General features: G+C 37.8%; 1 protein-coding gene and 1 long non-coding RNA gene across 5 annotated transcripts; both read right to left on the bottom strand.

The window, feature by feature from the left end:
- LOC8081191 (ETO1-like protein 1) lies at nucleotides 4,141–9,308 on the bottom strand. The gene is made up of 5 exons (XM_002459373.2): nucleotides 8,558–9,308; nucleotides 6,730–8,442; nucleotides 6,342–6,633; nucleotides 5,476–5,785; nucleotides 4,141–4,673 (listed from the first exon to the last, which is right to left on the bottom strand). Exons 1-5 carry the CDS (start codon nucleotides 8,686–8,688, stop codon nucleotides 4,453–4,455), a joined length of 2,667 nt encoding a protein of 888 aa, XP_002459418.1. The 5' UTR covers nucleotides 8,689–9,308; the 3' UTR covers nucleotides 4,141–4,452.
- Nucleotides 17,932–21,562, bottom strand: LOC110433098. Of its 4 annotated transcripts, none has more exons than XR_002450490.1 (7): nucleotides 21,267–21,561; nucleotides 20,965–21,160; nucleotides 19,801–20,102; nucleotides 19,433–19,498; nucleotides 19,242–19,346; nucleotides 18,434–18,508; nucleotides 17,932–18,323 (listed from the first exon to the last, which is right to left on the bottom strand). It is a non-coding gene; the product is annotated as an uncharacterized LOC110433098 (long non-coding RNA). The 4 variants fall into 4 exon arrangements; XR_002450491.1 differs by having other exon boundaries at nucleotides 19,999–20,102; nucleotides 21,267–21,558; XR_002450492.1 differs by having other exon boundaries at nucleotides 19,433–20,102; nucleotides 20,965–21,152; nucleotides 21,267–21,562.

Genomic DNA, 22,770 nt, shown 5'->3' with positions numbered 1-22,770 from the left:
CGGGTGTGTTTATGGCGGTGCGAAAAAGTCGAGCAAGGAGCTCCTCGTTTCTTTTTTCGCGAACTGCAATTTCTAAAATGTGTAGCCTTGTTTACTTTCGAAAAAATTTGGAAAACAGTATTATAGCATTTTCGTTTGTAATATTTAATAAATATTGTCTAATCATAGATTAGTTAAGTTTTAAAGATTCGTCTCACAAATTATATACAAACTATGTAATTATATATATATATATATATATACATATATAATGCTCCATGCATGTGTCCCAATATTTGATATAACAGAAAATTTAAAATATTTTATAAAATATTTAGAGAAGTAAACAAGGCTTTGATCGAAGAGGAGGTCCAGTTATTATTGTAACTTTAAATCAGAAAATCTGTGTACGTGATCTTCAAGCATAAGGCCGCCTTCCATAGTGTATCGGTGAAGTCAGAAAATAAGTGGGCATACAGATTTTTCATTGTTGGTGTGCATGGCATATGTTTGACTCGATTTGTATAATATATATATACAATATTTATATTTTTAAATAAATTTATTAAAAAACTAGATTCAGATATCTTTCTAATGATATTAATTATATACTATAAATATTAATATTTTTTAATATATATATATATATAATTAAAGTTGTTTCTCGTGAAGCGTAAACGACAGCTATTTAGGGACGGAGGGAGTATTTTGCAGCAATGTTATTCGTATAGAAAATCTCTATTTAACAATACAAATACCAATTAGAAATTCTTTACTTAGGCCTTATTTAGTTGAGGAAAAATTTTGGTTTTGGCTATTGTATTACTTTTGTTTGTATTTGGTATTTATGTCTAATTGTAGACCAACTAGACTCAAAAGATTTGTCTTGTAAAGGAAAGATATCCATATGTACACTGCAAACGATTTCATTTGTTATCATACCGTTTGTTTGTTTGTTTTGGATGGTCTAGCTTGTTCTCTATTCTTTTGGCAAATACTCATTTCATCCTAATAAGATGTTTAGTTTTTTTTTACCTCAAGTTTGACTATTCGTCTTATTTAAAAATTTTGTGCAAATATAGTCAAATTTAAGTCATTCTCGAAGAACTTTTATTAATAAATCAAGCCACGACAAAAAAAAAGTAATATTTTGTATAAAATTTTAAATAAAGAGAGTGATCGAATTTGACATAAAAAAGTTAAATATTTTATAATTTGAAATAGATTGAGTATATGCTAGGATCTAGCTTTGAGCTTGAACTTTAAAAAACCTCCTGAATAGTGCGGTTTCCGACACACATCCAGTATAAGAGCAATAAGTCCTTGTTCAGTTTATTTTTAAAAAGAAAATCAACTCAGCAGGCCTGAGAGCAGAAGTCCTGTGAAAGGGACTAGCTACAGTATACTTCATCTATTTTAAATTATAAGTTATTTTAACTTTTTTATACATTTATTTTACTATGTATTTATATAAATAATATGTCAAGATATATAATAAAATGAATAAATTAAATAAAATTAAATTAATTTATAATTTAGAACGAAAGGAGTACATTTTATCTACGGTTTAGCTGATAGCTACCCGTGGTTGGTTAGGCCGTTAGGCGACTCGCCACTCAAGAAATCGAAACTCGCCACTCAAGAAATCAAAGAAACCGTTAGGCCGGGAACAGACTGAGGTATGTTTAGTTTGGCGAGTTAAATTTTAACTCTTATCGCGTTAAATGTTTAGATATATATTATTAAATATAGATTATTTATAAAATTAAAAATATAGCTAGAGAGTAATTTACGTGACCAATCTTTTAAGCCTAGATAATAATTGTCTAATAAAACAAAAATGTTACAGTATCTATTAAACTTTAATACTCTCAACCAAACTGTCCAGTTTGATTGCTCTCAGTAAAGAATGTTTAGATACTTACATGAAATACTAAATATAGACTATTTACGAAAATAAAACACAGATAAAGAGTAATTTGTGAGATAAATTTTTTAGCCAATTAATCTATAATTAAACATTAATTATCAAATAAAACGGAAATACTACGGTACTTGTTAAACTTTAATACCCAACCAAATACCTTAGCGCAAGCTCTTATACACCACTCACCAGGCAGTCAGGCACCAGCTCTTATACACCACTCACCATATCCAAAAAAATTTTATATTTTGACACCGTAACACTTTCATTTTTATTTGACAAACATTGTCCAATTATAGAGTAACTAGGTTTAAAAGATTCATCTCGTAATTTACAGACAAACTATCCTATTAGTTTTTATTTTTGTTTATATTTAATGCTTTATGCATATGTGTGACGAGAAATCTTGAAAAATTTTTGGTTTTTTGTTAAACTAACAAGGCAAAAACCTTATCCTGACATTAGGACAGGTCACTTTCCAAACAGCTGTTGTGAAAGTCCTAGAAAAGGCTGGTGCGTGTTCAGAGCATCATCATGAATGCCGTTGGCCTTATTTAGGCCCTGTTTAGATTGTTGATAAAAAATTTTTGGATGTCATATCAGATGTGTCGAAAGAATGTCGGAAGAGAATTTTAGAAACTAATAAAAAACAAATAACATAATTCGTCTGAAAATTACAATACAAATCTATTAAGCATAATTAATCTATCATTAGCATATGTAGGTTACTGTAGCATTTAAGGCTAATCATGGATTAACTAGGCTTAAAAGATTCGTCTCGTGATTTTCAACCAAACTGTGTAATTAGTTTATTTTTTATCTACAATTAATGTTTTATGCATGTGACCAAAGATTCGATGTGATGGATGAAAATTGTTTAGATGGAGAACTAAACAGGGCCTTAGTTAATTCAAAAGCTAAAAGCTTTTCAAGATTTCTCATCACATCGAATCTTACGGTATATGTATAGAGAATTAAATATAAATGAAAACAAAAACTAATTGCACAGTTTGTCTATAAATTGCGAGACGAATCTTTTAAGTCTAGTTACTCCATGATTAAACAATGTTTGTCAAATAAAAACGAAAGTGCTACAGTGCCAAAATCCAAAAAAAATTGGATCTAAACAAGTAAACACATGCATAGAGTATTAAATATATATAAAAAATAGTTAATTACACAGATTGTCTATAATTTGCAAGACAAAATTTTTAAGCCCAGTTAGTCTCTAATTGGATAATAATTACCAAATACAAATGAAAGTGCTACAGTAGCCAAAGCTAAAAAATTTTCCTAAGGCCAGTCTCAGTGACCCGTTTCAATGCACTGTTTTCAAAACAAATCCGCTGACAGAGCATCAATGAAACGAATAATGAAACAACCTCCACAATGCATGAGTTTCACCTTGACATTTCCTAGGCTGGACAAAGTATTTAATTACTGCAAAATGATTGGATCACATGCAAAATGGTGAAACGATTTAGCCCTGGGGATTTCATATCGTTTCACCGCGTGGGAAACAACGCCCGCGGAGTTTCACCATGGTGAAACTACTTCTTTCTCTCTTCTCTTCGTTTCATGCAAAAAGTAAAATTTTGCTGACATGACACTCTAATAAATGTGCATGACATCGTGATGAAACCTCCATTGAGAGTGGCCTAAGTAAACAAAGCCGGCCTTGTTTAGTTTCTAAAAAAATGCCAAAACTTTCACATTCCCCGTCACATCAAATCTTACAACATAACATTAAATATAGATAAAAATAATAACTAATTGCACAAATTGCTTATAATTTACGAGACAAATCTTTTGAACCTAGTTAGTCTATAATTGGACAATATTTGTCAAATACAAACGAAAGTGATAGAGAGTTCATTTTGCAAAAAGTTTTGGAACTAAACAAGGCCCAGCACATTGCAAAATATTTTGTACACAGGGAAAGTGTACTTATTACTGTTTTCATGGGAGCTGTATTCGTTTGTAAGGCATCGAAAAGGTAAATACAAGTAACAGATTCAAACTCAGATGAACAGGTTTCATTATGAATACTGTATGATCGGCAAACGATGATCATGCAGTTAACAACTCCAAGGGTTCCCTGGATAAAACACAACACATGAATCACAAAGTTATATACACTTAATGCCACTGTAAAATCACAGGCAGAGGTAGATCTAAGATGTAGCACGATTTACTCTCAAGATTAATTTCAGTTAAAAAAAAAAAAGAAAACTGGATAGAGAGAACAGAACTGAAAATTACATTATGCACGATATCACTTTTTCAGGATACAATTCAGTGATTAGCACATTACTTCTACAGAGGCCACAGGCATTGAGTTAAAAAGCATTATCAATGCCTGCTTTCATAGAACTTGTTCTCTTTTTTTTTCTGTTACTTTCTTCCTGAAAACATCACATTACGGTGATTAATTAATTAATAGCGAAATGAGGAAAAAAAAGAATGAGGTCAAGGCTGTCATGACTCATGAGACACACCAAAGTGGCATGAATCGTGGTATACAATACACAATATAGCACCACAACGTGTCAGGGCTCTTGGCTGTTCACACGTTTCTGAAGCTCCAACATCTCCTGGTGATTTGGGTCCAAGGAGAGGGCGGCTCTACAATCACGGAGAGCGCTTGGTACATCCCCGATGTGCTCATGGAAAGCCGCCCGGAGATGCAGCAAGTGCAGGTCGGCTTTGAAGGATATCGCACGGCTGAGCTCCGCTATTGCATCGTTCTCCTTGTGGCTATCCATCAGCACTGTGAAAATCAAAACCAAAATAATGTTTTAACCACATATGGAGAGCAATACATGAAAAACATGAATAAGATGTACCATTGTCTAATGTTATTCATCCTAGCATTTTCACAAAGACATGACATGAATAAGGAGTGCTTTCACAGGTATAAGAGTTATCACAAAGATGAGGTTATGTCTGTGCATATTTTCATCCTAGCATAGGTTGGCTCTAAGTTTAGTATAATCTACTTGATTCTCAGTTGCTGCACTAATTAAAGTGGTGCAAGGTCCAAAACTTGCGACCAATTTATGTTAAGAAGAGGAATTCTGCAAAGTGAAACAATCCAGGAAAAAAGGACAAGTGTTTGCAGTGATAATCCAAGACTAAAGGATACAGGTGAACTTCATGATGAACAATAAAGCAAAGGTAATCATCACCAGGGAAAACAGAGTAAAAAATGAGTAGTTCGGTGCACTGTGCTTAAAACAAAGGTTCAGTATTAAAGCTATATTTGAACATGCTACAGCATCAGACATTTAGATAAGAAACATAGTATTTCCATTTCAGGTGATACACTCTAAACACTAAAACATGGGGCCAGTAACAACAGCTAAAAGCTATTCAAAAAGGAAGACAGCTACCCAAAAAAAAAAGGTACAGAGAAACGCTAATATTGCATAATGCAGCATCTTAATGCATGATTTATTGGTTTCCATGCAGAACTCAAGAAGACATAAAATACAATGCAGACTTTTCCACTATTGTCAAAATTTAGTGTATGCTATGAAGAAACCACAAGAAAAGTTTTAATTTAATCCAACCTGCTGCTCGATATCTGTATGGATAAACGCGTAAAGGATCTAATTGGGTCACTGTTTGCAAATCTGTCATAGTCTGTTCTCGTTCGCAATATTCTGAGCGTTTCTCATAAGCCGAAGCGTTGTTTTTAGCTTTTTCTATCAACTTTGTCATCTCTTCATATGCAGCTTCCCTGTTGTTTCTGAGAAAATGAACACGAGCAAGACCTTGATGGGCTCTAGTGTGTCGAATCTTCAATGCACTTGTATAGCAATCAGCTGCTGAGTCTAACTTTCCACAATCAACATAGACACCACCAAGGTTATTCAATGCCTGCAGGTAAGACAATGCACAGAAAGTGTTAATGACATCTTGTACCACAATGCCACACATGAATAAATGTCAGATATTCTTGGTACTCCTAAACATTCTACAGCATTATGGATGCTATCCTTAGCCACAAGTTGATGAATAAGTAGCCACACGCCCCCACACCTTTCATGTTGTTCAAGTTCCTGAAGTTCTTTCAATTCCATTCAAATGCATACACTACATTGCAGTGATCAGGCTTCAGAGCAAAAAGGAACATGCCAATTGGGATAGTGTTCACAGATACTATAATATTTCTTTCTCACTCAACTCTCATTTCTCATGGCAGCTAATACACCAGCAAGTGTCATGCTACATGACAGAAATCAGAGAGAGCATGGATCACTCAGTGTCTAGCAAAGCATAGAAAATCTTAAAGAATTCACAACAACATCGGATAACCAAGTTGCCCTTGAATTTACCAAGTTTAGTCTAAGGTAAACTAAAGTTCAAATGCAATGAATTATCAATAATAATAATATCATGAATCACTTTTGCATTGATAAACTGCAGCACGGACCTGACCCTTCCGAAGCCGGTCTGAAGGACATTTCAATGCATCTTCAAGAAGCGAGATAACAGTCGCGGAATAAGAAGGATCAACTCCTGAGTCAGCCAAAACATAGGCTTTCAGAAAGAAAGCCTCAAATGATCTTTGAATAGAAATAGATTCTTCAGCCTTTTGTAGGGCCTCCTCACAGTGCCCCGTGTCATATAAAAGCCACCCCTCATATACTAGTCGTTCATGCTCAGTTGCTGCATGATGCCTTGCCAATTGCAAACTGCGCATCGCTGCCTCAGGACAGTTCAACCTGGAAAAAGCCCAAACGTCAAGCAACATCTGTCATTAAATTGGCGACCAAAACAGACACAACAGAATATCTGAGAGATGTGCTAGTAGAATTTACCTAAGGAGCAGCAAAGATTGCCTAAAGTACAGGACACCTTTTGCTGCATCTGACTCAAGCATCTGATAGATCACTGAAAGGGAACCAATATCATCCACTGATGACCAGCGCTCATAAAGTTGTAGCCAACACTCAGCTGTATTCCACTGCTCGACATGCGCACCGAGAAGAGTGCCTATTTTGGAAGCAGCTACACGTCCTTCCAACATCCGATAATCAGGTGAAAGAGTAAGAATCGCATGGATATCACAGATGGCAGACTTATAGTCTTCAAGAGCCAAGTATAGACAGATCCGTAGCTCCAGGCACTCCAATGCTAACTTGAAGCCCAAGAGCCGGTTAATTTCCTCTAAGGCAAGTTTAGCATCTTTCTTTCTCATCAAGGATGCAGCTCGATACATGTAAGGGTAAGTGAGAGTAGGATCCAGCTCGCTTGCTTTGTCAAGATCTGCCAGCTTTCTATCACCTTCAGAATACAACGACCTCTCCAGATACATCCACCCCAGTGGCAAATTTGATGTTATGACTGAACTGAGCTTCTCATAAGCCAAAGCCTTTTGGCCTTGTATGCCAGCGATTCTAGCAATACCAGCAATTGAATACACATGACCGGCAGAGAAGGCAACCTCAAATCCACGTTCAGCTTCACTATATTCCTTTCTCAAAAGTCTAACGCATCCAAGTTGATGAAAAGCTATTTGCTTCTGAGTAGGGGTAACTGCTAGCTGAACAAGCTTCTCTGACAAGAATACAGTTGTTTCTGTCCTCGGATCAATGTTCATTGCTACTTCACTAAGCAAGCAATACAACAAAAAGGATGCCTGCCCAACCATGATAAGTTGTTGCTGTGCAGTTGCACCTAAGAAGAGGCTAATTACTAGATCGTCAGCTAGACAATCAGGAAGTTCCTGTAAAAGCAACTGCAAGCAAGAAGCAGCAAGAATTGGTGCATTTTCTTCAAATGCCAACGTCATGAGCTCAACAGCATCCTGCCTTGAAGAAACAAATGAAGCCAGTTTCCTATCACAGGCATCTTTTAGACTGTCACAACAAAATGTGTTTGCAAAGACCAGGATCTCCAATAAGATTTCCACAGGCAGATCCCCTAAACTACATGTAGAACTAAACTCAGCAACAGCTCTCATGCCCTCCAAAGAAATACCATTCTCTGACAAATCGACAAGCTCAAGCTGTGACTCAGTGAACGGTCCATTAAGCATGGAGCAAAATGGTATCGACAAAGACGCAATCTTGCACCTATCACATGTCACCCTACCATCCTGTATTTGGAAGGTTACCATGGCAGAAAGTTGAGACGAGGAGCCTGTCTCCCATGAACCAATTACCTCAAAGTTTCGCACAGGCATCTCGGAAGCAACATCAAGTGGACCAAACTCTCGACAACACTTCTGACATGATGCAAGGACGTCAGATATGATCTCCTCCCCCCGCTTCTCATACCGCAGCCATGCCCCAAATATGACTTTCTCATGGACTGTGTTTGCACAGCGCCAGGCAGAGTGGAGGCTCCTCTGGCGCAATTTTGCCTCCCCAAGGCCCCGAAACACCTGGGACTGGACCAAATACAGCCCTGGCCGCTCGCTCCGCCTACATTGTTCAAGCTCCTCATGGATCCTTGACAGCACCTCAACATAATCCAAAGGCTTATACAATGGCACTACAGGCGGCTCAGCAATCTTGATGAGTGACTCACTGCACAAAGCAAAAGAGTTTCAGTTAACCAGCAGATGTAATTCAGAACCAATCATACTATTCACTGAGCTAAGGAGTGAGCAAAATGCCGGAATGGCGTCGAGCTGGGGCTCACATGGAGGAAGGCGAGTAGGACGACTTGGGCAGCTTCCCTCGCTCCACCTGCAGCCACGACTGCGGGTTGAAACCATATCCATGGATGTGCTGCTCGTCGCACGGCGACTCCGACAGGAAGCTGCTCCTCATAGAGCACAGGAGCGAGAAGACCTCCCAAATCTCCACACTCCCCGGATTTTCAAACGAATCAGAGATGCAAATAGCGAAGGGCTGACATAACCACGCCAACCGCGGAAGCCCGCGGAGGAAGCTAAGAACCTAAGAATCAGAATCCACGCTACTCCCAGCTAATTGGGGGAAGAAGAACAAGGTGTCGCGAAGGAGGCCAGCAGCAGCAGGAAAAGATTGGAATTTTGGTGTCTTTTACAGCCTCAGCCGGACCACCCCACCGATCCTCGACGACGGGAGCCGGAACAAATCCGGGGAGGAAAGGCCGAACGGCCCGCAAAATCGTGCGAGAACGGCTCCGCCGGACCGAATCTTGGCCGGGAAAAGAAATGCAGCCTCGGGTGCGCGTCCGCGACGCCGCGCGCGCACGGCGGGGCCGAATTCGACAGATCAAACCAAGAACGGAGCAATGGTTGGCGGGAGGAAGGAGCAGTGCACGTGGGGCCCACAGGTAGTGGCTGCGTGCGAGCTCGGATTCGGATCCTGCGGGGCGGGGGGCAGCTTCGTGGAGGGAACGGGGGAGGAGGAAGACGAAGAGGAGAGAAAGGAGGAAGAGCAGGGGGAGGCGAGGAAAGGACAATTCGTTTTTATATTTTTCTTTTTCCGTAGTGGATGTAGAGAGGAATAAACAAGTAGTAGTAGTGCTGGTGGTGGTGGTAGAGGAAATATTTAACTTTTGTAGGGTGTTTCTTTCCTGAAAAATAATAAAAAAGATGCTTGTGTCTAGCCCAGCCCTGAACATGAATCTATGCAGAGAATGTGGTCTAAAGCCTTGTTTAGTTCTAAAATTTTTCAAGATTCTTCGTCACATTGAATTTTGCGGCGCATGTATAAAGCATTAAATATAAATAAAAAAGATAACTAATTGTATAGACTTAATTTACGAGACGAATCTTTTGAACTTAGTTAGGCCTTGTTTAGTTCCGAAAAAATTTTAGATTTCGGTACTGTAGCATTTTCGTTTTTATTTGACAAATATTATTCAATCATGGATTAACTAGGCTCAAAAAATTCATCTTATGATTTACAGGCAAACTGTGCAATTAGTTTTTGTTTTCGTCTATATTTAATACTTCATGCATGTACCGTAAGATTGGACAATAATTGTCAAATAAAAACGAAAATGCTACGAAATCTAAAAATTTTCGTAAACTAAACAAGGCCTAAGCTTCCGTATCTTTACCTTACGGTATGATGTTGTGTTATTGTGAAAGAAAAAGGCACAATTTTATTCAATTTTTATGAGAAAAATCAAGAGAAAAATGAGGATATACTCTATTCATTTTAAATTATAAGCTAATATATATTTTTTAGATATATTATTTTTATTATACATCTAGATACAAAATAAATAAACGCTATGTATTTATATATATTAGTTGTTGCTTTTGCCGGTGAATCTTTGAGTTATTTTTTTGGAACGTATGGACCACCTATGCGCCGTAAAATTTGTGATGGTGTCTTTGCTAATGCTAAGACAGGCCTACACCTTAGAGATAGAGCATCTCTAAGACTCTTTGTAAATCTCACTCTCTAAATTATTATTTGAAAAGTTATTTGTATAAAGATCACTTTCTATATTTTGTCACTCTCCAATAGTTTTTCTATATCTCGTGCACACTTTAAAAAGTCATTCTCGTCTTCTATTTTTGGCTAACAAAATTTTAGATAACCATTTAGAGAAGCTATTGAAAGGTAGTTTTTACCAAAATCTCTATTCCTAGCATTTAGGAAGGATATAGAGTCTCTAGGAAATGCTAGAATTCTAAAAAATATAAAATAAATATTGTGTATTTAGAAAAGTTAAAACAACTTATAATTCAAAATAAATTGATTAATATTTTTGCACCCTAAAGATATTTTGTAGTTGTTTAGTTGTGATTTAAGGCTTCTTGGTAGCTCTCCATTCCAAAGTGTATGGTTTGTTAGAAGTAGGCGCTCGTTATATAAGTTATTTTTTTGGTAGGATGGTATTTACACGCCATATATGTATATGGTTTAAAAGACAGACACACGTGGATACAATTGAGCAATCTAGAATATCTTGTAATTTAGAAATTTGAAATGAATTTGGAGCTTTCATGGGGACAGAAGTAGGCCCCGTTTAGTTCTCCATCCAAAAAATTTTCATTCATCACATCGAATCTTTGAACACATGCATGGAACATTAAATGTAGATAAAAAATAAACTAATTACATAGTTTGGTTGAAAATCGCAAGACAAATCTTTAAGCCTAGTTAATCCATGATTAGCCTTAAGTGCGATAGTAATCCACGTGTGCTAATGATAGATTAATTATACTTAATAGATTTGTCTTACAGTTTCCAGACGAGCTATGTAATTTGCTTTTTATTAGTTTCTAAAAGCCTCTCTCGACATCTTTCCGACACATCCGATGTGACACCCAAAAAATTTTCATCTCGAATCTAAAGAGGCCCGTAGTAAAGTTTGTTGTTTGTTGAGATCAATAGCACTTTTTCATTTGGTTCCATTTTTCATATAATGATGATTTGTTGTTGTAGGTTTGGTAGCAGTTTCTAACTAAAGCTAGTTAGTGCGAAGGCAACTGCAATAATAACCCCTAAACCGTACACTTTCGTAGTCACACCACACCACACCATGCAAGTCCGTTTCCGTTTGTACAATATATGCATGTTGGCACCTGCTATATATAGCATGTTGTCATGTTATCCGCTGTTTTCAAAAATAAGCATAACGTGTTGTTTACTTGTTCTCTAATCATAACTATAACGACTAAATGCATATATTTTTCCAAAAAAAAAGCTAGAAATATTTTGTGTGGCATTAAAAAATGAAAAGGGTGGCGCTTAACTAACCCATCATTTTTCTTGATAGCACGCATAAATAAATATACATATTTTCATTCTATATGTGGTTCGATGCAAGGGTTTGGAATAGCTGATAGCTTGAGTTACAATAAAAGGCAATCACTGTTGTGCCTATAAGTACATATTTTTTTGTTGAAGCTTTGTAGTCACCATCTAAGTTTAAATTTTACCTAAATGATTTGTATATACGATCACATCTCCGATCCTACTATAGTTAGTTGAGCATAATATACCATCGTTTACTCCAGAGACAAAACCAGGGCCAGAGTGCTACTAGGACTGTAGCACTCTAGGCAGACTTCCAATATAATCCTAAGAGAAAGATAACCCAAAATCAAAATTTAATATTTTTTCAATCAACTCAACATCTCTTGATGTCTAGTTTAGCACCTCATTTGTATTCTTTCCCACTGGTTTATATTGTATGAAATTGTCAAAAAAAATCAGCAGAGGTAAGACTAGTAGTACCACAACAAACAAACTCAATAATGGAGTGCGTCCCTTTCCATCTACTTGTGCTTGAATTGGTTGAGGTAGATGGACGACCAAGATTGGATTTATGGGGTCACGAGATCAGAACAGGTAGTGAGGGTTTTTTCAAGTGGAGAGCAGGGATTGGTTGGGAAAGCCCTAATGTTAATGAAGACGCCTTGGACATTGGACAAAGGTTGTTGAAGCGTCATAATACTCGTGGTACCGTTGCAACGCGAAGGAGTAGTACATGGTTTTCAAAATAATTGCGTCGTGCTGGTGCAAATGAACCCTAGCTAAATAGTAGTCCCGACGCAACAGTCTGAAAATCTTTCTCGGATCAGCGATTCGACTTGGGAATAGAGTAGAAGGCTTGGATCCTGTTTATTTATTGAACTTTTAGGGCTTGTTTAGATTTGAAATTTTTTGGTCCAAAGAGAAATTTTTTTTTTTAATTGGGGCCTAAGAACTACGGGGTTAAAAAATCTTAGGGCCAAAATTTTAGACTGCAACTGTGCACGCACTACCATGAAAGCTCACCAATGACAACTGCAACTGCATGCAGCCCAAGTTGTCATTGGTGGGCTTCTGTAGGAGTACGTGCACAGTTGCAGCCTAAAATTTTGGCCCCAAATTTTTTTTGCACCGTTTAGTTCTCAGGTTCCAATTCCACAAAAAAATTTCTCTTTGGGCCAAAAAATTTCAAATCTAAACAGACCCTTAGCATGGAAGTCGCAATCGTCTGATTTATGGTTGTTAGGAGAAAAACTAGTTTCGTTGACTCTCTTATAATAGTTTGTTTTGCTGAAATTTAGCTTATGCTGATTTGTTAGAAGAGAAAAATAATGTTTCATCACTAAAAGGTACTACGAAAGTAGTATTATGTCACATCAGCCACGATCCACGAGTGACATAAATCAAACTTTATTGATAGTTCAAAAAGGGTTAAACAAACTTTATCAAAAGATATAGAAATATTTTCAAAAAAAATCAAGTATTTTCTAGAAAAGTTATACAACTAAAATATCCTAAATTTTGATTTTGTCTTAGAAATGTTGTTTTATCTCAGAAAATATATGAAAATACTTTTAGATTTTCACAAAATCATGCACTACCTTTTATATACTTAGCGTTGTCTAGCTTGAAATCATTTGAACGTTATATGATTTGCTTTTGTGTGTGTGTTTATTTGCTAGCAGATGGTTAGCTTGGTAAACTTTACCGCATATCACATCGAATTTAGATACATGGATGAAATATTAAATATAATTGGACACTAATTGCTAAATAATAAAACAAAAATGCTACAACACCTGTTAAACTTTAACATCCAAACCGATGCAAACACCCTCTTATTATATGTTATAGCAACACAAATGCCCCTACAACCACGCCTCATACTCGATTTCGACACCAAACTTGTTTTAAGCTCGGAAGAATATATGAAGTTGGCTTATAGTGCCTAGTTTGAAATTACATGAATCTTATGTGGGCATATTTTATTGTTTATTTGCACGTACATGTTGTCGCTTTTTGCTCGTACATGTGATCTTAAACCATAACGCTTTCCCGCGAAACTTAATCGTGATGTACTTGGAGTATACTGTATATCTTTTCATATCTAGCACAACATATAGAGAGAACATATAGAGTATTTGTTTTTTTAGAAACTGGAGGGCTCACGGTCGACGGGTTAAAATTTATTGAAAAAACGGGAAAACAACGTCATGAACCATTAGAGAGAGAGAGAAAGCTAAAGGGAGAATTAGGGAACAAAGAAAGAAACGAAAAAAAAAAGCAAAAAGGTGAAGCAGAAAAGCACTAAATCAAAGACTGCACCCATTGATCAAACTGTAGACTAAGTCCTGTCTTGACTCTATGCTCAAGCAACATGAAAATGCTATGTTGGATGAGCATGCAAACTTAAAATTAACAGCTACGGATGTACCTATACTTAGAGCAAGTATAATAATAGATTTATAGCCAAGCTAATGTTGATGTAGAGGATAGAAAACAAGAGACATATGATAGTTTGGCTCTCATACAAGCACCAAGATGGACATAGATGTATAGGTAGCGGTGGGTCTAAATAGTAAGTGTTGTGAGGAGGAACAGAAAAAAGAAGATGTCTTAGATATAAGTATGAAATAACTTATTATATAACTTAGCTTTAATCACTTGGTTTATAGTTAAGCACTTGACTTTATTATTGATCTTGCTCTTAAGCCAGTCTCAGTGGCCCGTTTCAATGCACTGTTTCCAAAACAAATCCACTGACAGAGCATCAATGAAACGAATAATGAAATAATCTCCACAATGCATGAGTTTCACCTTGACGTTTCCTAGGCTGGGCAAAGCATTTAATTACTGCAAAATGATTGGATCACATGCAAGATGGTGAAACGATTTAGCCCTCATTGAAGATTTCATCTCATTTCACCGCGTGGGAAACAACACCCGCGGGGTTTCACCATGGTGAAACTACTTCCTTCTCTCTCCTCTTTGTTTTATGCAAAAAGTGCAATTTTGCTGACATGGCATTCTAATAAATGTGTATGACATTCTGGTAAAATTCCCACTAAGACTGGCTGGATCGAGAGGACTGCTTGTATTGTATTGTAGTGTATTGTACTCCTACCGTGTGTTTGGTTGGGGGTTGGGTGGGTTGGGTTGGATCCAACCCAGCTTTTGGGAACGGAGCCAACCCGTCCAGTGTTTGGTTGCACTTCTGATTTTGGGGACGGAGCCAACCCATTTTAGTATTTGGTTGAAGAATTAGGGACAAAGCGGCTCCGTTCAGTGTTTGGTTGAAGGAATTTAGTGTTTGGTGGGAGCCAACCTGGCTGGAGCGGCTCCGTCCGCCAGATTTTGACAGACGAGTCCAACCCGCATCTGAGAGGAATATTCCACCCTGGAGCCAACCCAACCCTCCCATCCTCCAACCAAACAGCCACAGGAATGGGTTCGCTCCGACCCGGCTGGCCCGGCTCTCCAACCAAACACACGGAGCCAGAGCCCGACCAAAAAAAAAGTTCTCATTTTGGTTCTCGAGGCATGTTTGCCGGGCCAGAGCCCGACCAAGGGACCGCGCAGTGAAAAAAGATGGCCCGCGGTCCGCGCCGCTCGATTGCATGCATCGCACTCGCACCGCACGCGCGCGACGTGCCCGCAGGGCGCAGCGATCTGTCCGTGCAGCAGCGGGCAGGACCTGACCGACCAATCTGCAGGTGGCTATGCAATCCTGAGGCCTTGTTTATCCCAATAAATTTTGCAAAATTTTTCAGATTCTCCGTCACATCAAATCTTTAGACGCATGCATGGAGTATTAAATATAGACAAAAATAAAAACTAATTGCATAGTTTGATCGGAATTGATGAGATGAATCTTTTGAGCCTAGTTAGTCCATGATTAGACAATATTTGTCATAAACAAACGAAAATGCTACAGTGCAAAAAAAATTTGGAACTAAACAAGGCTTGAAGCTGAGATAATTGAGCCCACCAAGGCCCAAATCCGAGCGACGACCACCACCAACGGGCAACGGCTGGCCATCTCTGTGATGACTGTGTGTGTCATCTTGACTCTGTGCTAGAGTGACTGTGGTGGCCAAGCTGAATATATATTCCTCCCTCTCATAGCTTGCAAATTCACCCAATTGCAATGTTCTCTCCCCAATTTATTTAGGACGATACTTTGGCACGCCAGCAGCAGCAAAGGGACCTTACCAATAAACCAGGTGTTAGAAATAATACAATCGTCATTGCAACATAACCAATTGGTATTATCGTCGTCTAGCAATTGGGAAATTCTAGTCCCCGAGCAGATTTTTGGCACCAGAGCATCAAGTATGCTCTTCACAAGGCGTGCTACTTACAGCTAAAACTCTATGCAAAGTCTGGCCCAATCACATGCATGCTTAGGCTGTTCCCACTTGTTTATGTTTTCGCCTAAACCATTGTTCATTTAGCTGATAAGCCATGACAGAAATTACTATTGACTGATTTATTGTGAGAAAAAAGTGCTAAATGACTGGCAGATTCGGTTGATAAGCTCAAGCAAACAGAAAATGTTCACCTTATGCTGAAACAAACTTCGCTACTGTCTTCCCTTATTAGCAAGTTGTACATACATACACGCGTTTGGTTTCTTGCCACGCCCTAGTTATATGTAGTTCATAGCAAACTTTTAATGTCTTTTCTTAGGTAGATTCAACATACACACACACACTATGCGAACTTCTTTTTTTTCTTTGATGGATTTAAATGCTATAGAGGTTTAAAATTATAGTAAACTTCTCTAATTTGCTAGAAGCTATGGTGTTAGCTTTAACAGCGACAACTTAATTGTTAGCACATGATGGAGACATAATTATTGTCATAGGTATAAACTACTCCAATAGACTAGGTAAATGTATTCGCGAAGTCATTTATACCTATTGTACTTCAAAAAAGCAATTCAACAGCTTGTCTATATTGTTTCTATTTTTTCTAACTAGGTATCCCATTATTTCCGCTGCTCATATTTCCTTATGAAGTCATGCTTGCTATATGTGTTTTCCAAATTACTTAGACTGTTGTGAAACTCTACATTTTAAATGGGCTTTCTAGTTTACCTAATGACTAAACCTCACAATTTAGCATCTAATTTTACCAAGTCTCTTAGAGTTGCTCATAAAGCTCGTTATGCAAAGCTAATTACCGTTGAACTACTTATTAAGAAAAAACTAGGTTAAGACTTAAGAACCAAGCATGGAGACATTAGAGATCGATATGACATGATCCTCTTACGTGTTTTTTTAGATTCCACGTGTTTTGGAGGCTTAAACTATGCCAAAATTCTCATGAAGTTATGGTTTCTAATTTTTTTCAAGTGGCACATATAATTAATGGAAAAAAACTTAGATATGAAATATATATGGTATATTGGGAGCCCAGAGCTACAATTAGATATTGGAAGCCCCAGCCAGCTGACCACTCCACCCAACCCCCACGAAGCTGACGACGCGCATGTAGGTGGAGACCCCTAGAGGCCCAAACGTTCGGATGCATAAAATCCTATGTCAGGCTACCCAAAAAGGTTTTTATCGTGACAATGCATAAAATCTAGTAGTTGTATAATTTAAAATCAATTCGTTACTGCATAAAAACCTCTCTGCAATCTGGACGTTACACCTTACACCAGCTTGACATAGACTGACACATACTGACATATGTCTGCATGCGTGCGTCCACTCTAATCTCTTCCGTTTTTTCACGATAATTTCTCAATGAAATATCCGAGTCAAAAACGGTTTTCACCATTGAACTCCTGATATTTTTGTGCACGATTCAAGATCCACTGTGAATATATTTTTTTTAAAAAAAATAAAATTCATAATTTTATGCACTATGAGACATAGTTTTATGCATCCGTCTACGAATAGATTATGTGAGTGAAACATAGAGACGACCTTGTGTTTTTCAAAATTTGAAATTTGAATCATGACACGTAATGGCCGATTTAATGCATAGAATCACTGGTCAAAAATACGTAGGAAATTTTTTTGCGCCAAAATTGAATAGAAATTAGTGATTGGATGAATAAAAATTTTGTTACCACATAGAGATCTTGTCTTCTTCAAAAATTTAAAATTTGAATGGTTGGCACGTGATGACTCAGTAGGTGCATAGAATCAATAGTCAAAATGCGCATAAAGGTTTTTTGTGCTACGTTCCATATAAATTAGTAATTGAATGAATAAAAATTAATTCTATTGCTACGTAAAAATCTCTCTATGAGATGAACATTCCACCTAACACAACCATGATTGTCTGTAACAACATCATGCTTCCTGCTATAGGGGCCTATTATAACCAACACCGTCACTACCCATACCCACACCATTCTTTGCACCAGGATATGTTTATTTAATAGAGCAACAATGTATAGAAACCTTACACCATACTTCCCTCTAGGGTAATGAAACATACAAAACACTACACGCTAGATGTGGAATAATGTTCCTAGCTCACAACATGCATAGACACTAAGTCAACCAAATATTGAAACCCAAAAGAAGTTACATAGAAACCAATAATTTCACTCATGCCATCCAAGCATATAAACACAACATATAAAAAACTAACTTTTTACATTAACCCATCAACTATATTGAATATCACACTACGCCACCGTCACAAGCCAAGGAAGGAAATTGTGGACGTCGCAAGCCATGTCCTATGATGTCTGAGCCACCATTGACCTCACACCAAATAGAGGAATCCTTTCAACCATCCTACATCATAACAAAGGCATAGAAATATGTTTTAGCAAGCGTAGAAACCTAGCAGGACAACGACAAGAAAGGTATATAAACCTAAGGCACTGTTGTCGAAGCTTTCTTACCGGTGGGGAGCAGGAGCTGCATAGCTATGACCCACATGAGGTTGGGACACTAATGTCCATTAGCTGCATAGAAACCTATTCATAAAATTAATGTCGGTGATATTAATGCAAAAATCACGGCAAAGCGTAAAATACTAGAAAATCACTTATATATGCATAGAAACTAACTAATGCTAGAACAAAAACTCACATTTATTGAAATACTAGAAAATTGAAGACTCAAATAGAAAATAATTAGGGACATGTTGACAGGTACAAAAAGGTATATGAACCATGCTTGCTTGCATTGCTAGCTCTTCGTATTACATAAAAAATAGTTGCACAAAAGCATGGAAATTAGTGTTTGGATGAATAAAAAATAATTTTGTTATCACCTAAAAAACTCTCTGTGAGATGGATTCAACCTGGTACAACCATGATGAAATTTCTATGTATCAAAAATTTAAGATGTGTTCTATTTAATCACGCATCTTCAGAAACTGCAATACGCAATGAATCTTTACAACCAGCATTTGTCACTGTTACTGAACTTTGAGACATGTAAGTTACTATTAGCTAGCACCAAATACAAACTGCAATGGCCATTCCGGCATAATGGCATCGCTACCCAAAGATTGCATAAGAGTAATCAACCAAAACGTCCCGTATCAATATTCATTTGCTTCAGATGCACACCGATATCAGAATCCCAGATTAACTCATCGAGTTTTGTCTTAAGAACCCAATACTATCATCCTAACCATCTGATAAACTCATATCAGAGCTAAATTGGCAAAACAGCATGATAAAAATCAAGAAGTACTCAAACCTAGTGCCGTAGACAATCTCCTCCACCTAGATCGGCTCCTTGTCGGTAGCGAGCTCGAGCACCTTCCTCAGCTCACGTGTTCCCCTTGGATAGAGAAGTGCAAACCTGCAACAATACAACCTGATTATATGGAATCTCCAAAAATCAAACCAAATCGAGAACAGAAACTCCATAAATTTTAGGGGCTTAACCAGGATGGATCTGTTGCAAGACGAATAGGAGACCCACACGAGTTCCCTATCCGCCAGATGGAGGCGCTGGCATAAAAAGCAATGATAACAGTAAGAAAGTATGCGAGCAGCGCGCAAGCATGAGTTCTTACGGACTGCTCCATGCCTAGGAGCAGCAAGCACACTTAATGATTAAATTGAGCCTATAATTGAGTACATATGAATTTATAAGAAAAACAAAAAAAGGAACAGAAGCTTGCAATTGGTGCCATGCCCAGAGCGCATAAAAATAAAAATAGAGGTGCATAGAATCATCCATCTGGAGTGACTCCACTTAGCAACAAGCAGAAACTCTTCATTTATCAATTTCCATATGCATAGAAACTCACCAGGTGTCTCTTGCGGGATGCATCAATTTTCTAAATCAAAATTGCATAGAAACCTAAGCATGAATAAAACTAAGCATGAATAATTTGAACAATTAAGAAATGCAAGCACACAAATTGATACGTGTCGTATTCTAAATCTGCAAAAAACAATCAAATTTCATAGTCAAAGGCTTGATCTAAAATGCATAAAAACCTAACTCATCAAGCATAGAACACATGGGGAGCCTGGGGGAGCTGCAGCAGTAGGTGTAGGATCCTCCTTGCCTCTAGTCACCTGCAGCCGGCTAACTCATGTTCTAAATCTACAAAAAAACAATCAGATTTAATAGTCAAGGTGAATTTAAATGTGTAAAAACCTAATAACTCGTGAAGCATAGAACACATAGTCAAGAGTGGATCAAGCTGAAAGGAGCATGAGACCAAGCCTAGAAGGCTAGAATGCTCCCCCTAAATCACTGAGTGGGTGCATAGAAACATGAACAAGAGGAAGCATACAAGAAATTAACATGGGGTATAATTAATAAAAAACAATGCATAGAACCCAAATGCCAAACAATGCACATAACAATCCATCCACATCCATCGCTGAACTCATCTCCAACTAACACCATCCATCACACATGAAGCATAGAAATTAGCATGGAGGAGCATACAAGAAATTAACAATACGTAGAAAATCAATTTCACTAAGAAAATTAACAATGCATAGAAATTAACATGGTGGAACATACTCAGAATTAACATGGGGGGGGGGGGGGGGGGGGCTGCAGTCAAATTTGAACAATACAAGCAATCAAATTTCATAGAGTCAAGACTAAATATGAACATTTTAAATGCGTCCATAAGGATTCTATGCATCCAAGAAATTAAGATTTCAATTTCTATACACCTAAAAATTAATATTTCAATTTAATTCATACTATATCAAGGTTAAGCATAGAAAATTCTCAAGCTTATATGAAAAAGAAGTCTATTTCTACGCATTAAGATTTCAATTTCTATCCATCTCTAAATTGCATAAAATCCTGTAGTGCCTTGAATAGATTAAGTAGCAGCAAAAAGACAAGGATATAATTTAAGAGGCACATATGAGTCTATAACCAGAGACGATAGTTTCACAAAATAAAGAGAATTCTGATCACGATCCATGAATTTGAAGCAAACCTTCACTGGTAAAAAAGGCGTTGTCCCATGCCAAGTTCTTGCGGAGAGGTTTACCCCCTTTTTGGCTTTCCACTACTCCGGAGACTCCGTCCGCTCAGGGGTGCCTGATCCACCATCACACCTTCCGGATCCATAGACCGGACTGCCGCCAACGGAGAACCAACAGAGGAGGTCGCCACAGCACCCACCTGAGACCCTAAAGGAAAATCGTCTCTCGTCAGATCCACGAACGGACCAACCGCAATCGAAACAGCAGGCACCAATTCCGCGATTCCTTCAAAATGGGGGGCGAAACAGCTCACCTGCGTGGGGTGGATCGGGACGCGGCGGGGCCAGTGAGGCGAGGTCATAGAGGAGATCGTCCTCAGCAGAGATGTCGATGAGGGGGAGCGCCTCCATCTCCGCGGCGCTGAGGCCTACGGTCGATCGGAGTCATAGGAGACCGCTGCGAGGAACCCTAGGTTTCCGGCACTGGTCATGCACGGCGATGGAGCACGGAAGCGGGCTCGCACGGGTGGATCTGAGTGAGAGGGGAGAGAATGAGAGAGAGAAAGATGGGGATTTAATTCAAATGAATTTGAAAACATCCGGTCGTGCCCACCCATGTCATGTAGTCTGGTTGTATCAGGTTTGTCGAAAGCTGGTTAGGGCCTTGTTTACTTCCCAGAAAATTTTGCAAAATTTTTCACATTCTCCGTTACATCGAATCTTTAGACGCATGCATGGAGTATTAAATATAGACGAAAATAAAAACTAATTGCACAGTTTGGTCGAAATTGACGAGACGAATCTTTTGAGCCTAGTTAGTCCATGATTGGACAATATTTGTCAAATACAAACGAAAATGCTACAGTGTCCATTTCTCAAAAATTTTTGGAACTAAACAAGGCCTAGGTGTAACCAGGTGATACAGTTTGGATTGGGGCTTCTTGTACCTATCGGAAGCCCTAATATATATATATATATATATATATATATATATATATATATATATATATATATATATATATATATATATATATATATATAGTGTCTTGAGCTTGCTTATATACTAAGAAAGAATTAAAAATCATATGAATTGAAGCACTTTCGTTTTCCTCTCTGGCTCTCCCTCTTCAAAGAAGTGGATTGGATCATTGGGCATGACCAATAACAAAGTAGCTCTTGCACAAATAATAATACACATTTTCAGTTTTTTTTTTGTCAAGGACTAGTCTATATTGCCTTCATCACCTTTGCCTTGGTCATGAAGATTTCACCATGTAATGCATATTGATGGATACATCATGAGTATGAATGCATCAAGGAAATGTATGACTTTGGCTTTGGCCTTTATTCAATTCATTACTGCATGCTGGAAGGGTATTCATTCTGATATATGCACCGAAATAGACAAGCAAAGGACGATATCTGCACATGGGCTTGCCTGTACTTTGCTACTCCTTAAAGCTTAGGCTTTGTTTAGATGTGAAAACTTTTTGGATTTTGCTACTGTAGTATTTTCGTTTGTTTCTGGTAAATAGTGTCCACTCAAAGACTAACTAGGGTCAAAGATTCGTCTTGTGATTTACAGGCAAACTGTGTAATTAGTTTTTGTTTCAGTCTATATTTAATGCTTCATGCATGTGACGCAAGATTCGATGTGACGGAGAATCTTGAAAATCTTTTGGTTTTTAGTGTTAACTAAACAAGGCTTAGTAGGCAAATCAAGCATGATGAATAATGCATGAGCAAAGTCTACAATGCGCCAGTGTTATATTCTTGCTTAATAGTTAGTTATTGCAAGATCATATCCTCAGGCCTTGT

Source organism: Sorghum bicolor, chromosome 2 (assembly GCF_000003195.3).
Source record: "Sorghum bicolor cultivar BTx623 chromosome 2, Sorghum_bicolor_NCBIv3, whole genome shotgun sequence".
NCBI lineage: Eukaryota > Viridiplantae > Streptophyta > Magnoliopsida > Poales > Poaceae > Sorghum > Sorghum bicolor.
This window is presented reverse-complemented; position numbering and strand designations above follow the sequence as displayed.

What these genes read in the sequence shown, in the direction of transcription:
- LOC8081191 (XM_002459373.2), bottom strand. Translation starts at nt 8,688, where the DNA reads ATGAGGAGCAGCTTCCTGTCGGAGTCGCCGTGCGACGAGCAGCACATC. An exon ending in CAATCTTTGCTGCTCCTTAG is followed by an intron (nt 6,634 to 6,729) that starts GTAAATTCTACT and finishes GGCTTTTTCCAG; the next exon opens with GTTGAACTGTCCTGAGGCAG. An exon ending in ATACAGATATCGAGCAGCAG is followed by an intron (nt 4,674 to 5,475) that starts GTTGGATTAAAT and finishes TGATTTTCACAG; the next exon opens with TGCTGATGGATAGCCACAAG.